Source organism: Pleurodeles waltl, chromosome 5, assembly GCF_031143425.1.
Source record: "Pleurodeles waltl isolate 20211129_DDA chromosome 5, aPleWal1.hap1.20221129, whole genome shotgun sequence".
In the NCBI taxonomy this organism is placed as follows: Eukaryota; Metazoa; Chordata; class Amphibia; order Caudata; family Salamandridae; genus Pleurodeles; species Pleurodeles waltl.
Genome location: NC_090444.1, coordinates 1,135,541,580 through 1,135,558,481, shown reverse-complemented (window position 1 = coordinate 1,135,558,481; position 16,902 = coordinate 1,135,541,580). Strand labels below are relative to the sequence as shown.

At 48.0% G+C, this 16,902-nt stretch overlaps 1 protein-coding gene across 1 annotated transcript in view; it reads left to right on the top strand.

Moving 5' to 3' along the window:
• The window catches only part of LOC138297361 (amine sulfotransferase-like), a 433,718-nt gene that overhangs the window by 351,978 nt on the left and 64,838 nt on the right, over window positions 1–16,902 (top strand). The window contains exon 6 of the mRNA XM_069236754.1: window positions 4,104–4,281. Coding sequence (XP_069092855.1) covers window positions 4,104–4,281 — 178 coding nt within the window. The remainder of the gene's footprint in view (window positions 1–4,103; window positions 4,282–16,902) is intronic.

Genomic DNA, 16,902 nt, shown 5'->3' with positions numbered 1-16,902 from the left:
CTGTTGAGTGTAAGAAAAAAAAACTATGTTTTGGCCCAGTAAGGGCATAGATAGAATCAACATCCAGGACTCTGTCTTCAATGCTTAATTTAGTGAGTGCATATCTGCCCTCATCATCAGTCGAAGTCTGCAGCACCTTGCAAGGTAGTGTCTTTCATAGGAGTTCCGCCCCACACTTTCTGGAGGTACTCAGCAGGTGGATGGCCAGTAGGGTGTGTGTTAGGGGTTCTGCAACTCTGGATAACTGTGCCTACCGAATCGCACTTCATTTGTTTACCTCAAGGGCCGAGAGATGTGTCTCTTGCAATAGGGCTGTATTAGTGTGTTTGGAAGCCAAATAAGAGAGGATCTTCTTCCTCTTCCCATAGTGCACCTGGCCATTAATGTTTAAGGATGTGATCCAAAGGACAGTAAGGACCAAAGTGCAGTCATGGGCAACTCAAAGATGTGCAGCAAGTGAATAATCACCACTCGTAGAAAATAGCAAGTGGCAAATGGATGGATGGGGTAACTGAAAGGAAACAGGAAGAGGAAGAGGAACAGGTGGCTTGGATGTGTATTTTAGAAACAGATTCCACAATACCCTAAGACTCTAAGGCAGGACAGTTTCTGGGCGCTTGTGGCAGGTGTGGAGAGGAGTGGGAAGGGCAATAGGGAGGGAAGGAAAAGAAGGGGACTGGCAGGGATATAAGGAATTGGTTGGGTGGGTGGGAATCAATTGGATGACTTCTATGGACAGAGACAAGCAATGTGCTGGAGCGCAGTATGGAAATCTGCAATCATGAGGTGGGCATCCAAACTTTCATTGGAGAGTCCAATATCTGAGCCACTAACACTGACCTCAGTAGGTAATTGGAGGACAGTGGGATGACAAGAGAAACAAAAGAAATAAGGGAAATATGGGGGCAAGGAGGAGGTCATTTGCATTTGAAGAAGAACACACAGGCAACACAATCAATGTTGTCACAGTTAATGTCATGTCATGCAGTATCATACATCATTCTTATCATTAAGGTGCCATGGAGAGATGAGAGAGGCTGTGGGAGGGGTGGTAGATTGGGGGGATTGTGCAGCACTTTATGAGGATGGAAATACGGTTGCAGCTGCCCATCGGAAGGACTCCTAAATTGTGGCAGAACAGACGGTGTGCTACCAGCAGGTGTCGTACAGTGAAATGTGGCCCACAGGTCACACTGGGTTCTCCGTACGTGACAGGTGGAGTGGACTGCAGGAGGAGAAGGGGGGATCAGGAGAAAAGGAGAAAATCACGTGCCAGTGAGAGGCACTATACCTGGAAGGCAGGGAGCATGCAGGCTCCCAGTGCGATGTAACGGAGGGCCACTGGGTTCAGACAGGTGAGAGCCTTGAGAATGTGTACCTTGTTCACTGGGGAGGAGAAAGGGGAAGAGAGTGAGAGCTTTGGGACCCCACAGCACAAGGTATAAAATACAGAAGAAACATCAAATGTCAAAGTTCAAAATGCAGCACAAGCCCAAACAGCTATAGTGAGACAATAAAAACGTTTCCAAACCATAGTGAAACAGCATGATTAATTCCTCACAGAATGAAATACCGGCAATTGATGCCTATTGGACATGAAATAACAGTGCCACTTGAGAGAAGAGAGTGACATAGGCATACAAAAAATGGTAGCAACATGAATAGCAGTAGCATTGGCTCCCTGATCCTCAGAGTGTCAGTGGCAAAGGTAGGGGTCAGGGTGAGGGAGAGGATCAGTGCAAGTGTGCCCTGGGTAGCACTGGTGGCAGCATGACTGGTGGGGATCAGCACATCTACTGCTCTGGTATGTACACTTACGGGCAGGTTTGAGGAGAGGAGTGGAAAGGGAACAAGAGAAGTAGAGTCGGGGAGTTTGGGGAGGGAGATCTGGGATGGGGTGGTATCAGGGAGCTAAGGGGCATGAGACTTCCTGGATGTTTCTGGAAACTGGCAGCTTCTGCATAGGGCCTGGATGGTGGTAGCCTGCAGGGGCGGGATCAGTTCAGGAAGAGTCAGGAAGCTTTTAGGCACTAGGAGCAGTAAACTGATGACAGGTAAATGGAAGATAATCAAAGTTGGGGAAAAGAGGCATGGTTGGGGAGGATGAGGAAAAGGGGGTAGTAATGGCTGGGTTGGATGATGGTGGCTTAAAAGCAACCATGTAGCAGGAGAAAGAGAAAGTTCACAATGTGCATTATGCGCATGGTACTCATCTGAATTTTGGGTCCCCATTAGCATCCCTAGGTCAGCATCGTATGGGTGTGGAGTCCCCACTAGCCAAGACAGTTTGAGCAGGCACCTGGATTTGTCCCTGTGTGGATCTTGAGTGATTTCGGCAACTTTCTGGAACACGTTTTCGTGGTCCTTTTCAACTGTTCCTATTTAACATTACTTTGTCTTTGGAACTTATGTATTTATGTAATAATGTTACCTCGGTGAGATTGCACAAAAAAAACTCATAAACAAATGTCCACATTCTAATTAACTAATTAAGAGGGTAAAGGTGCAAGATCTGCTTGAGGTTTTGTAAGAGTTAGTGAATCTTCTTAAAACTTAATCCAAGGCTTGTAAACAAACTGCATGAGGCAGGATTCCAGATTAGAACTGTATTGGTTTCTTCCAAAATATAATTACTGAAAGGAAAAGCGTAATTAGTTAGGTAATTAGAAATTAGCACATTCTAAAACAATAAAAGTATACTTCTGAAATTTAGATTACTCTTTAAGCAAGTGCAAAAAGTTCTTAGTATAAATCAATAACCGGACTAGCGCTGAGTCTGCTCAATTAGAATGCTCAGAAACAACTAGCAATTTTGCAAACACATAATCCAGTCGATAATCTTGTAACTATGATACTTATAGAGACACCAACTTCTATTACATTTCAATGTTTAGGTTATGCATAACTGGTTGACATTTTATGTAACAGCAATACAATGATTTGTTCAGCTAGTAAATGACATAAACAGTACATTGGCAGGCAACCTTGGAAAGCTAGAAAGAAAAGAGCATCCTGAACATTCGAAAGAACACAAATATGAATAGTTGTCAATAAAAGCTGATGGCCGGCCTACTCATGCTAACTGAAAAATGTTTAAACTAGGTATTATTTTCTAAACTTACTGCCACAAGTGATAAATTTGATATATATCATCTACATTCTTTGCAGTTCACAGGAAATTCTATTTTATCCTTTCCCCTGAATTGAGGCCACATTTTACTAATTCATAAACAACCATTGAAACACTTTAAAAAATAGGGAGGGTCAACATAGCTGCAGGGGGCATAATGACAAATATCTCATTAACAAAAGTTTAATTTGGGTACCCTTAAGGTTGAATTTTAAAATCCTGTAGAATGCAGAACACAGATAAAAAGGCAAAAATAGGAGAAATAATGACATTTCCCCTCAGTGTGCCTGCCTTGCGTCTCCTCTTGGGAGCGTGGGCTTTTGATGCATTCCCAAGTTTACAAAATCTCATAAATCTTTGAATATGTCAAATGCCATGGGTGTTATGGGTGAGCACCTACCGTAATGCCCATGGCACGCCTCCCTGTCGCAGGGTGAGGCAATGCAGTGACTTGTGCAGCATTGCCTCAGTCCATGTCTACAGGGCCATCAAAGGACCTGCAGGGTGGCAGATATGGCACTGCAGTGCACACCACCTGGCCATCACTAAAACTGGTGCTCCTGCATCGCAGAGGGGGTTTCTAAATAAGCCCTCCAGTGACTTAATTGACAACGATTATCCTATTGTCCAGTAGCGGGTGTCACTTTGGAGTCCAAGCCAGTAACAAATTGTGGTGCTTGCCCACATTTTCAGGTGTACACAGTTTCTAAAGTATGTCTATTTTAACAAATTGCAATTTACAATTTTAAATGTTACAAACAGTAGTTTCTGCAGGCAACTGATTTCAGTTTAACAGCTTGTCATATTAGTTGTGGACCTGCCAAGTAAGAAGTCCTGTTTCTGCTCTGGGTACTGTGGAGTCAGCCAAACATGGACATAATTAATATCTGGGTTGTTCTCAGTGTAATATTCAAGAAGAGCAGTTGGATTTTTTTAAGCTCATGATATAGTAACCAGATTGTGTTGATTTCAGGATCTGAGAGGTGCCGTATTGAAGATATGCAGCTTTGTTGGAAAGAGCATGGATGACCAAACAGTGGACACCATTGTAGAACGAGCAACCTTTAAGAACATGAAGAAAGATGTGACGGCAAATTACGAAAAACTTGTGCAGAAAGAAACACCCAAAACATTGACGTTCCTTCGCAAAGGTAATGATCAAAAGATTGCTGGCAATTATTAGTTTGATCGAAGAACGACTTGGAATTTTACTCTAAGATATCATGCGAAAAAAGGCCCATTCTCATCTTGTTTTACCCTTTATCAGTTTATAGAGTCAGTTGCCCTGTCTTGTGAGTTATTTCTATTTAATTGGATAGGACTAAGATAGCATTAACAACAGCATCACATTTCTTAACTGGGATTCTTCTTAGATTTAAAAAAAAAAACTATTGAAATTATATAAAACTTATTTTTTTTTAATCATATATTTAATTTATGGAGCAATTTTGCCTTTCTGTGTGGCCTCCCAGGGTTTTGCTGACCTTTTTTGGACAGATTATGCTGCCATTTTAATTTTTTGCACTGTGAGACTGCTCTTGTATGACACAACCACGCATGCCGGAACCACGCATGCCTTCACAACGTGATTGGAACCATGACCCCTTCTTTTTCAAGAATACCTTTACCACGCATGCCTTTACAGCAAATTTCATTTTAGAAGTATGCTTAGTAAAAGAACATGTGTAAACGACATGCGTGGTTTTGTTATGCAACCCCCTCTTAACCTAAAAAACTACCCCAACCCCATCCCCTCTTAGGCCCAAACTACCACACCCCTTAAAAAGACCCCCAAAAACACTGGGCCCTATTTATAAAAAACACTACCCCAAACCCCCACTCACCCTGAGCCCTAAAACCTCCCTGATCCCTAATAACTAAGCTACCCTGATCCCCCACCCTAAGCCCTAAAAAAGAAACCATCCGACCCCCATTAAAAAATAAACTATCCTCAAGCCCTAAATTTACCCCACTGCTAAAAACTACCCCCCAAACCCAGCACCACTTACCTCACTGTGTCCTCTCCCGATCCTTCCTCCTATCCTCTCCACCCTTCTCCCGCCCTTCCTGAAACCTTCCCCTAAAAAATAAACTACCTGACACCTCCTACCCACTCTGACCCCTAAAATTTTCCCCCACCCCAATAACTAAACTACACCAAACCCCACCCATCCTATGCCCTAAAAAATTAACTATCCCAAGCCCCCCACCCCTCCCCTAAAAAATAAACTAAGCCGAGCCCCCCACCCACCCTAAGCCCTAAATCTACCCCACCACTAAAAACTCCCCAAACCCTGCACCAGCCCCACTTACCGCCCCACATCCTCTCCCGATTCCTCCTCCTCTCCTCTCCGCCCTTCTCCTGCCCTTTTCTAAAATGTCCCCGTGTCTAAAAAATAAACTACCCCGACCCTGTCCCTAAAAAATAAAGGGGCATATTTATACTCTGTTTGCGCCAAATTTGCGTTGTTTTTTTCGACGCAAATTCGGCGCAAAACTAACGCCATATTTATACTTTGGCGTTAGACGCGTCTAGCGCCAAAGTATGAGTAAAGAGCGTCATTTTTTTGCGTGAACGCCTTCCTTGCGTTAATGAGATGCAAGGTAGGCGTTCCCGTCCCAAAAAATGAGCGAAGTAAAAAAAACCCGCATTTGCGCCGGATTTTAGCGCCTGGGTCAGGGCAGGCGTTAAGGGACCTGTGGGCTCAAAATGAGCCCACACCTGCCCTCCCATGCCCCCCTGCCACCCTTGCCCACCCCAGGAGGACACCCAAGGATGGAGGGACCCATCCCAGGGACATTCAGGTAAGTTCAGGTAAGTATAATTTTTTTTTGTTTTTTTTTTGGCATAGGGGGGCCTGATTTGTGCCCCCCTACATGCCTCAATGCCCAATGACCATGCCCAGGGGACAGAAGTCCCCTGGGCATGGCCATTGGGCAAGGGGGCATGACTCCTGTCTTTACTAAGACAGGAGTCATGTAAATGGCGTCTGGGCGTCGTTAAAAATGGCGCAAATCGGGTGGAGGCGATTTTTTTGCGTCAACCTGACTTGCACCATTTTTAAGACGCCCTAACGCCATTTTTCCCTACGCCGGCGCTGCCTGGTGTACGTGGTTTTTTTCCACGCACACCAGGCAGCGCCGGTCTGCTAGCGCCGGCTAACGCCATTCAATAAATACGGCGCCCGCATGGCGCTTCAGAATGGCGTTAGCTGGCGCAAAACTTTTTGACGCTAAACTGCGTTAGTGCAGTTTAGCGTCAAAAAGTATAAATACGGGCCAAAGTACCCCAATAAGCCCTCAAAAATATACTATCCCGAAAGCCCTAGAAAATAAACTACTGTGACCCTCACACCCACCCTAAGCCCTAAATCCACCCTGCCACTAAAAACTACCCAAACCCTGCCCCAGCCCCACTTACCTCACTGCATCCTCTCCCGATACTTCCTGCTCTTATCTCCACATCACTAGACCGCTCTCTGCCTTAACCACACATAACCATGATTTAGACATGCTTTTAAGGCAGAGAAAAAGACAGTCGTGGTTTAGGCAAGCGTTGTTCCACTTGCATGGTAAACGTCTGCGTGGCTTAGGCCACGTTGTGTAGGACTTTCCTGCTATGTAGTGTCACCGTGCATGTACTCTGACCCTAAAACCATGAGGGAAAGTTGCCTGTAGCCAATCAGCTTATATTGATTTGATTTGATTTGACTTGGTAAACTATATGACCCATGTGACCTGTGGTGAATGGAGCACCATGACAAGTGGAAACCCAGTAGTTTCCCTACTTATAAATGTGGCAAAAGCAATGGTGTAAGGGAACTGGCAGTACAATGGAACAAAGAGTTTATTGTAGATGCACAGCTGTAAATGACCCCTGCATCCCAATGGAACAGTGCAACCTATAATGCATACCTGATCACACTTCATCACAGCCCACCTGAAGCCCTACCAAGGTCTCAATTAAACATAAACACCTACTTCCATTGACGCTTTGTAGTTGTTAGTGCTTTTATCATTAAAACCTAAAAATACCATGTCTCCAGTAGCCGTAATATTATTTTGTGTAAATTTGCTTGTCACATTTTGTTTTAGTTTTCTAAATTGGTTTTGGAATTGTGATGTGTTTTTCTTGATTTAACATTCTTTGGTACCTCTTGAATCTAACTGGCATAGCTGTGCCAATTGTTTTGCACAGAACGTACTGGAGGCTACATGAGTTGAGAAGAGGAAGCAGCACACCATGAGCTGCTGGTTTCTGTGTATTTGGAAGTGGCACTCAGAGCATTGTTAAATATCCCAGCTTCCTGGACAACTCTGCCTTCAGAGCACTTAGGGGCAGATTTATGGAATGTGGCGCTGCACCTAGTGCAGACCCACTTTCTTTGTGCTCCTTAACACTCCCGTACTGCCACCATCTGTGCACCGTACTTACATTACAGCGCACCATGGCGAAGGGTAGTGGGCAGTAGCATCATTTCACATGGCGCTATTGATGTTCTCTGCAGGAGTAGCGTCACAATATTGGCGCTACTCCTGCAGAGTACCAAGGGCTCTATTCTAAAGAATGGAAGCCCTCTTTTAACGCCTGCTCTTGAGCAGGCGTTAAAAGTGCTGTAAAAAATGTCACAAGGAAATCTCATAGATTTCCTTACGCCACTTTTTCAGCTCCCCTAACAGGGAAATGCCCCTTTTGCATACATTATGCCTGGCACAGGCATAATGTAGCGCAGAGGGTTACAGAGTGGCGCAATGCCTGCATTGCGCCACCCTGTAAATACTATGGTGAGATCTAGTCCTCGTTGGGCCACATTAACATCATAAATAATGATGTTAATGTGGCACAAGGTGGCACAAGGGAACTATAAATATCCCCTCATAGTCGCCAACAGGGGTGTTCCACAGCTTGCCTGCAAAATCAAGTGGTGGCTGGACTTAGGAATTCAGCTCTGCGCAAATGATGTCAAACTTGGGCTTCTTTGATTACCAAACAAATGGCATTATTTTCAGAAAGTGGGCTTGGACAAGCCTTATCTGCTGAACCTCCCATGTTGCTGGTCTGAATATAGAATGTTATTCGAGTTTTTCAATCGAAGATGAGGTAGAGTATTTTCCTGTGATGCCAGCTCCTCATTGAATCATATTAAAGGAAGCATTTTCTTTTTTGTACATTTCTTTATTGTTTTTTTTTTCATATAAGCATATAAAATTCCATCACAATGTACGACAAAGAAGTGTATGTACATGCTGTACCGGTCATGGCAAAAAAAAATATAATAATCAATGAAGGAAACATAATGCAGCATGAGCTCACTATCAGCTCTAAAAATTGCCAGTAATCATTAAGTAGCCCTTCTATTCCAGATCATACCATATCCCCATTTGCCCCCACAGACATCGACCGAACAAAGAGGAGGCCGCCAATGCATGAAATCAAAATGATAATCAGTGCATATCCCCTGTCCAATCTGCCCAGCCCACTCCCCAGAAACACCCGAAATGTCTTTAGAACTAATGATAGAATCCTTGTCTAATCCCAACAGATGCATGGGGTTAGTATCTGTCCTTATAGTAAGATAAGACATAGAAAAGGGCCCAGACGTTGTAAAATATTTGCATTTGACCCTGGATACTATAAGAACTCCTCCTATATGTGACCGGATGATATAACTAAATCAAGCACTCTTAGTGTGTAGGTACCTGTGATGAACGCCAATGTCACAATGGACATATCTTAGCAATCATGAGGCTCTCAACATCTATCTCTGTCAACTGGAGGTCATGTCTTAAACAACTGTAGAGACATGTAGAAGGACTAGTTTGGTGGAAACTTTGAAAGGACAGAGTTATTTTTTTTTATGCCTCCTCCCTATAGCACACCAATGTGGGGCCAAGTGGGGGCAGGACCACAGTATATGAGATAGGCCACAAACTCTCTTGTGCGCCTCCAGCAGGCATAATTTGGTAGTAATTTAGCCAAATGTAGCTTATAAGGGGACCAGTATCAATTATACATATTTATTTTTGTTAAACTATGTTTATTGAAAATATAAGCATCACAAAACATAATAGGTAACAACTATAACAGAATTAACAAAATAGAGTACTGCTAGTACAGGAACAAATATATGCAATTAGTAGGATTATCATTTAATTTAAGAAAAGAAAAGAAAGACAATGAGAGAAAGTAGAAAGAAAGAGTAGAAGGGTATAAAAAGGAGAAAGATTAAGAGAAAGGAAGGGAGAAGAAAGAAAATAAATATATTAAGATATTGGTGAGTACAAAGAGAGAAAATGAATGAACTGAAATATATCAAATTTAAAAAAGTGACTGTGTAATGTAAACTACTTTTGAAGTAAGGGGCCCTCGCTCTAGTCAGGTTAAAGGAGAATCACACTCAGTTAATCCCCGCTTACCCCCTTGGTAGCTTAGCACGAGCAGTCAGACTTAATGTCAGAAGCAATGTGTGAAGTATTTGTACCAGCACACACAGTAATGCAGTGAAAACACTACAGAATGGACACCACATCAGTTTAGAAAAATAGGCAATATTTATCTAAATCAAACAAGACCAAAATGACAAACTTACAACATACACACGTCAGGATATGAATATTCAAAAGAATAAGAGTGTTACTCCATAGAAAACAATGGAAATAATGGTTTTGCACAAAGTACCTGGTAAGCGTCAAACGTAAAGTTGCACGGGCGAGTGTGCGTCGGAAAAGGGTAGCTATGCACCTAATCCTTCCTTGCAAGGGAGGCGGTGTGTTGTTTCTTCTCCAGTTGGGTCGGTGATATGTTTTTTTCTCCCTTCCAAGAGAGCGATGCGTCGATTTGCTGGACAGGGTATCTTCAATCCATGCAGAGTCTGGTTGACTTTGACGCCCAGGGACGATGAGTGGAAAATCTGGTCGCACAGTGTTAGAAAATCACGCTGCTTGGGGTTTGGTCATTATCAGCAGCCGCAAGTGGGTTTTGTGCATCGTTTCTCCAGCTGCGATGCGTTGATCTCCCAGCCACGATGCAGTAGGAGTGTCAATTTAAGCCACAAAGCCGACGGCTCGTCATTTATCAGCTGCATTCCATGGTGTTCAGTGCGTGGATTTTTAGCTCTTGTTCTGCCAGCTTCACCTTTCAGGGGCCCAGGGACTGGCTAGAGCACCACTTGGCAGGGCTGGAGTCTCAGCAGAGAGTCCAGGTGCTGGTAGAGGAAGTTGTTTATGGCTCTTAGACTTCAAAACAGGAGGCAAGCTCAGTCCAAGCCCTTGGAGATTCTTCACAAGCAGGAATATACTAAAAAGTCCAGTCTTTGTTCCCTTTCACAGGCAGAAGCAGCAACTGCAGGATAGCCCAACAAAGCACAATCACAGGCAGGGGCAGCACTCCTCCTCAGCTCTTCTCCTTGGTAGAGGTTCCTCTTGGTTCCAGAAGTGATCTTCATGAAATCTAATTTCAGGGGTTTTTAGTCCGATACTTATACCCCTTTCTGCCTTTGAAGTAGGCCTACTTCAAAGGAAAGTCTCTGTTGTTCACAAGATCCTCCCTTGCCCAGGCTAGACCCCAGACACACACCAGGAGGTTGGAGACTGCATTGTGAGAGGGCAGGCACAGCCTATTCAGGTGTAAGTGACCACTCTTCCCTCCACTCCAGCACAGATGGCTCATCAGGATATGCAGGCTACACCCCAGCTCCCGTTGCCTCACTGTCTGGAGGGAATTTGCAAATAGCCCAACTGTTAAACTGACCCAGACAGGCAATCCACGAACATGCAGATTCACAGAATGGTTTAAGCAAGAAAATGCCTATTTTCTGAAAGTGGCATTTTCAAACTAACAATCCAAAAAACAACTTTACTAAAATATGCATTTTTAAATTGTGAGTTTAGAGACCCCAAACTTCAAATTTCTATCTGCTCTCAAAGGGAATCTACACTTTAATAGCATTCGAAGGCAGCGCCCATGTTAACTTATGAGAGAGCTAGGCCTGGCAACAGTGAAGACTGAATTTAGCAGTATTTCACTGATAGGACATTTAACACACGTCAGTACATGTCCCACCTTTAACATAAACTGCACCCTGCCCATGGGGGTACTTAGGGCCTACCTTAGAGGTGCCTTACATGTATGAAAAGGGACGGTTTAGGCCTGGCAAGTGGGTACACTTGCCAAGTTGAATTGGCAGTGTAAGACTGCACACACAGACAGTGCAGTGGCAGGTATGAGACATGTTTACATGGCTACTCATGTGGGATGAACAATCAGTGCTGCAAGCCCTCTAGTAGCATTTGATTTACAGGCCCTGGGAACCTCTAGTGCACTTTACGGGGGACTTACTAGTAAATCATATATGCCAATCATGGATAAACCAATCAACAATACAATTTACACAGAGAGCATATGCACTTTAGCATTGGTTAGCAGTGGTAAAGTGCCCAGAGTCCTAAAGCCAACAAAAACAGGCCAGGAAAACTAGGAGGAAGGAGCAAAACATTTAGGGATGACCCTGCAAAAAGAGCTATTTCCAACAGTGTCCCAGAATTGTATAGTAAATGAAATAGCTAGATCAGCTTCCCATATTAATTCAAGGAAACATTTAGGCCCTCATTACAACCCTGGTGGACGGTGTTAAAGCGGTGGTAAGACCGCCAATAGGCCGGTGGTAAAAAAATTGGAATTATGACCGTGGCGGAAACTGCCAACAAAGACAGCCACTTTAACACTCCGACCGCCACGGCGGTACAGACAAACAGCGCAGCGGTCACCGCCAACAGACAGGCGGAGGACAATGTACCGCCCACATTATCACAACCTACCAATCTGCCCTCTTTTCCGGGGCAGATTCACCACGGATAAAAACACGGCGGAAACAGCCATTTCAAAGGAAAAACACTCACCTTTACACACTCCACGAGGAACGACGACACCATGGAGCCGGAACTCCATATTCTGCCAGCGATAATCTTCATTCTCCTATACGAGGATCATCAACGCTGGCGGTGAAGACCACAGTGAGTACTGCACCTACGACATAGGGGAGGGGGGAGGCAAAAACACAGGGACACACATAACCAACATCCCAACCCACACCCACTACAACACACGCACCAATGCATATCCAAACATTACAGTAACAACCCCAAACCCCCCCGGAAGAATGAAAAGACAAAAGTAAATGAGTTGAACCATTGTAATATATCAAAATACAGTAACCAAATATATACATATATATATATATATACACATTAAACAAAATATACACCACGATTAGGTAGTGCAGGTAATGCACCATTCATTGTCCGTGGACCACTGGGCCCAAAATGCATGGGCGAGGCCCAAACTAGATACCTGATCAAAACGGAGAGAACTCTGCAGGGGCATCAGATAGAAATACAACAGGCACCTCAGGGGGAAGGGAAGGGGATGCACCTCAGCCGGATGAGTGCACCACGCCAGATCCACGAGGGGGCTCCATACCCATTGATGTATCCTGGGGAGTGCAAAGCCACGGTCTCTCAAGTCTCTACAGTGGGTGGTTTGCCCACTGTACCATCCTGGGGAGTGCAAAGCCACAGTCTCTCAAGTCTCTACAGTGGGTGGCTTGCCCGCTGTACCATCCTGGGGAGTGCAAAGCCACAGTCTCTCAAGTCTCTACAGTGGGTGGGTTGCCCACTGTTCAATCCTGGCGAGTGCAAAGCCACAGTCTCTCAAGTCTCTACAGTGGGTGGGTTGCCCACTGATCAATCCTGGGGAGTGCAAAGCCACAGTCTCTCAAGTGGATGCATGTCTCCACTGGTTATGGAGGGGGGCTGGTGCCCAGAGTGCTTCATCCTGTGCAGGACAGACAGAGTGGATGCTGTTCTCCACTGGTTCTGGAGGGGGACTGGTGCCCAGAGTGCTTCATCCTGCCAAGGACAGACGGAGTGGATGCATGTCTCCACTGGTTCTGGAGGGGTACTGGTGCCCAGAGTGCAGCACTCACCCCGTGACGGTCCCAGTTGCGTCACTGCCCCTGCCGCTAATGGGCTAGTGGTGCTTGCCATGGCGGTCTTTGCCCTGTTCAGCTGTGCTTGACTTGGCAGTTTCTGGCCTGTTCAGCAGTGCTTGCCCTGTTCAGCGGTGCTTGAGTTGGCAGTCCTTGCCCTGTTCAGCAGTACTTGTCATGGCGGTCTTTGGCCTGTTCAGGGGTGCTTGCCATGGCGGTCTTTGCCCTGTTCAGCGGTGCTTGCTCTGTTCAGCGGTGCTTGCCATGGCGGTCTTTGCCCTGTTCAGCGGTGCTTGAGTTGGCAGTTTCTGACCTGTTCAGCTGTGCTTGCCCTGTTCAGCGGTGCTTGCCCTGTACAGCGGTGCTTGCCATGGCGGTCTTTGCCCTGTTCAGCGGTGCTTGAGTTGGCAGTTTCTGACCTGTTCAGCGGTGCTTGCCCTGTTCAGCGGTGCTTGCCCTGTACAGCGGTGCTTGCCATGGCGGTCTTTGCCCTGTTCAGCGGTGCTTGAGTAGGCAGTTTCTGACCTGTTCAGCGGTGCTTGCCATGTTCAGCGGTGCATTCCATGGCGGTCTTTGCCTTGTTCAGCGGTCCCTGGCCTGTTCAGCGGTGCTTGCATTGCCAGTGTCAGACCTGTTCAGCGGTGCATTCCATGGCGGTCTTTGCCTTGTTCAGCGGTCCCTGGCTTGTTCAGCGGTGCTTGCCAAGGGGGTCCTTCATTGCCCAGCAGGCCTGTGGCTGATGGTCCTTCATGGGTCAGCTGGGCTGTGGCTTGCGGGCCCTCCTGGCCAGTGACTCTGGGGCTGGCGGTGGCCTCCTGGGCAGTGACAATGGGGCTGGCCTCCTGGGCAGTGACTCTGGCGGTGGCCTCCTGGCCAGTGACGATGGGGCTGGCCTCCTGGGCAGTTGCTCTGGCGGTGGCCTCCTGGCCAGTGACGATTGGGCTGGCCTCCTGGGCAGTGGCTCTGGCGGTGGCCTCCTGCCCAGTGACGATGGGGCTGGCCTCCTGGGCAGTGACTCTGGCGGTAGCCTCCTGGCAATGGACGATTGCGCTGGCCTCCTGGGTAGTGACCTTGGCGGTGGCCTCCTGGCCAGTGACGATTGGGCTGGCCTCCTGGGCAGTGACTCTGGCGGTGGCCTCCTGGCCAGTGACAATGGGGCTGGCCTCCTGGGCAGTGACTCTGGCGGTGGCCTTCTGGCCAGTGACGATGGGGCTGGCCTCCTGGGCATTGACTCTGGCAGTGGCATACTGGCCAGTGACGATGGGGCTGGCGGTGGCCTCCTGGGCAGCGGGGATGATGGCGGTCTTCTCCGCCGTGCTGCTCCTCCCAGACTTTGGAGATTTCTTCCGCCCCTTCCCCGCCTTGGGAGGAGTCACAGCTGAGTCGACACTCCCCGGGGACCCTTGTGAGCAGCTTTGCTGGCTGGAGTCTTCCCCCTCTCCCACTTCTGGTGCTTCACAGGGGGGGGACTGGCTGTGCTGTGGCTCTGTGCCACACTGGCTGTCCTGGTGGCCGGTGCACTCCACATACCTGTAACAACAGGCACCACTGGTCCCGGAGATTTTTTGGCTGAGATGCTAGTACGGGACCTATGAGTTGGAGGGGGTGGTAGGGGGAAAGAGGTCAAGGTTGGCCAGGAAAAGTTTCTTAGGAACACTGGGACGGGTAGCTGGAGGGGGTTTGGGAGTGGAGGAAGAGGTAGTGGTTGTAGAAGGTGTATGTTTGGTGATTTTGGGTGAAGGTGCATGGGCTGGAGGCTGTCGTGAGGTGGATGGCTGTTGGGTGGTTGTGTGCCTGCGTTTGTGTATCTTCGGAGCGGGCTTCACTGGGAGAGGACACAGGGGAAGTGTAATAGGGAGTGGGGGTGGTGAGTGCACGTGAGTGGGTGTAGTGGTGGGTGTGCTGGTGCGGGACGTAGTGGCTGTTGTGGTAGTGCATGCAGGCGTGAGTGTAGACGAGACTGGGAAGGAGGAGGGAGACGAGGAGCAGGGGGACACAGTGGAGGCAGTGGATGTTGGTGTGTCTGTATGTGTGTGATGCTTTCGTGAGTGCCTTTGGGATGTGTGGTGCTTATGTTTGCCTGAGCTTCCCTTGTGTGGTGAAGTGTGTGCAGGCTGGTCTGATGGTGTGCTTGGGATAGGCTGGGGTACAGGGGATTGGGTCTGGGTGGAAGAAGTTGAAGGGGGGAGGCTAGAGACAGGGACAATGGCTGCCATCAGTGCTGAGGCCAGAGTTTGCAGGGTTCGATGAAGGGCCGCCTGACCAGAATGAATGCCCTCCAGGAATGCATTTGTGTGTTGCAATTCCCTTTCTACACCCTGGATGGCATTCAAAATGGTAGACTGCCCAACAGTAAGGGACCTGAGGAGGTCAATGGCCTCCTCACTGAGGGCAGCAGAGGTGACAGGGGCAGGGGCTGAGGTGCCTGGGGCGAAGGTGATGCCCACCCTCCTGGGTGAGTGGGCACGGGGCGAAGGCTGAGGGGCTGCTGGGATGGCGGTGCTGGTAGGGGGGGTGGCGGCTGTACCTGTAGAAGTGGGGGGCACAGATTTTTACCGCCACCACAAGGGAGCTCCCATCGAAGGACGAGTCTGTGTCGCTGGTTGCAGATCCTGTGACCGCCGTGGTGCTCCCCTCGCCCTCCGTCCCACTGGTGTATTCTGAGTCCGTGGTGTGGCCCTCCATGGCCATGTGGGATGCAGGTCCCTCGTGCTCCGGTGCCACTGTACCTCCGCCTGATGATGCTGATGCACACAAGAACAGGGAGACCACAAAAAGGGGGGGGGACAGAAGAAAGACAGTTTGAGTGCATGGCTTACCGCTACCGTTGGCGGACAATACAGACACAGCCAGCCCCCTGCACTACGTTGCGCTGTTGGGCTCTACAGATGCAATTCCTGGGATATGTCCTACATGGCTATGGTCGACATCTGCACACATAGATGACACAGGGGCATGTATACCTGTACTTGGCACTCTACAGAGGTGGGGTGGGGTGCCACATGGCCTGCATTATGGAGAGGCCTAGCCTACGGAACTCGCCCTGGCCTAGGGAAACCCACAGCCCTCCTCCCCCACCCAGACACCTTCACTGCGCGCAAAGTCCGCTGAATGATGTTGTACTCACCCTCTTGTGTCTGCTGTGATGCCCTCAAGCGCCCATCCAACTCAGGGTAGGCCACCGCGAGGATCCGGAACATCAGGCGGGTCATGGTTCGACGGGCACCCCTCCCACATTGGGAGGCCATCCCAGGCTGAGCCTCTGCCGTCTTCTTGCTCCAGAGGCGAATGTCCTCCCATCTTTTCTGGCAGTGGGTGCTCCGTCTGTGGTGGACCCCCAGGGTCCGGACGTCCTTGGCGATGGCACGCCAAATATCATTCTTCTGATGGGCGCTGACCTACATGACATGTACAGGGGAAGAAGAGAAGTCATTACCAACTGCACCTTCGAAGTGAGTGGCCCACATCCCTACCCTTTCCATGTGGCACATGCATTCACAGTCCTTCATGCACGCAGAACTGTGCCCCCATCCTTCTTACAACCAGCCCTCTCCACATAGGCATAGCCCATACAAGGTGCTCCCTGTGTACTTACCTGTTGGTCTGGAGGACCGTAGAGTAGCGTGTACTGGAGGAGGACCCCGTCCACAAGCTTCTCCAACTCCTCTGCAGTGAAGGCAGGTGCCCTTTCCCCAGACGCACAAGCCATTGTCTCTTCCAGACCGAGGTCACAGCAGCACTTGCAGTGTAGGTCCTCGCCTGTCGAAGATCAGGTATCGAGTGATT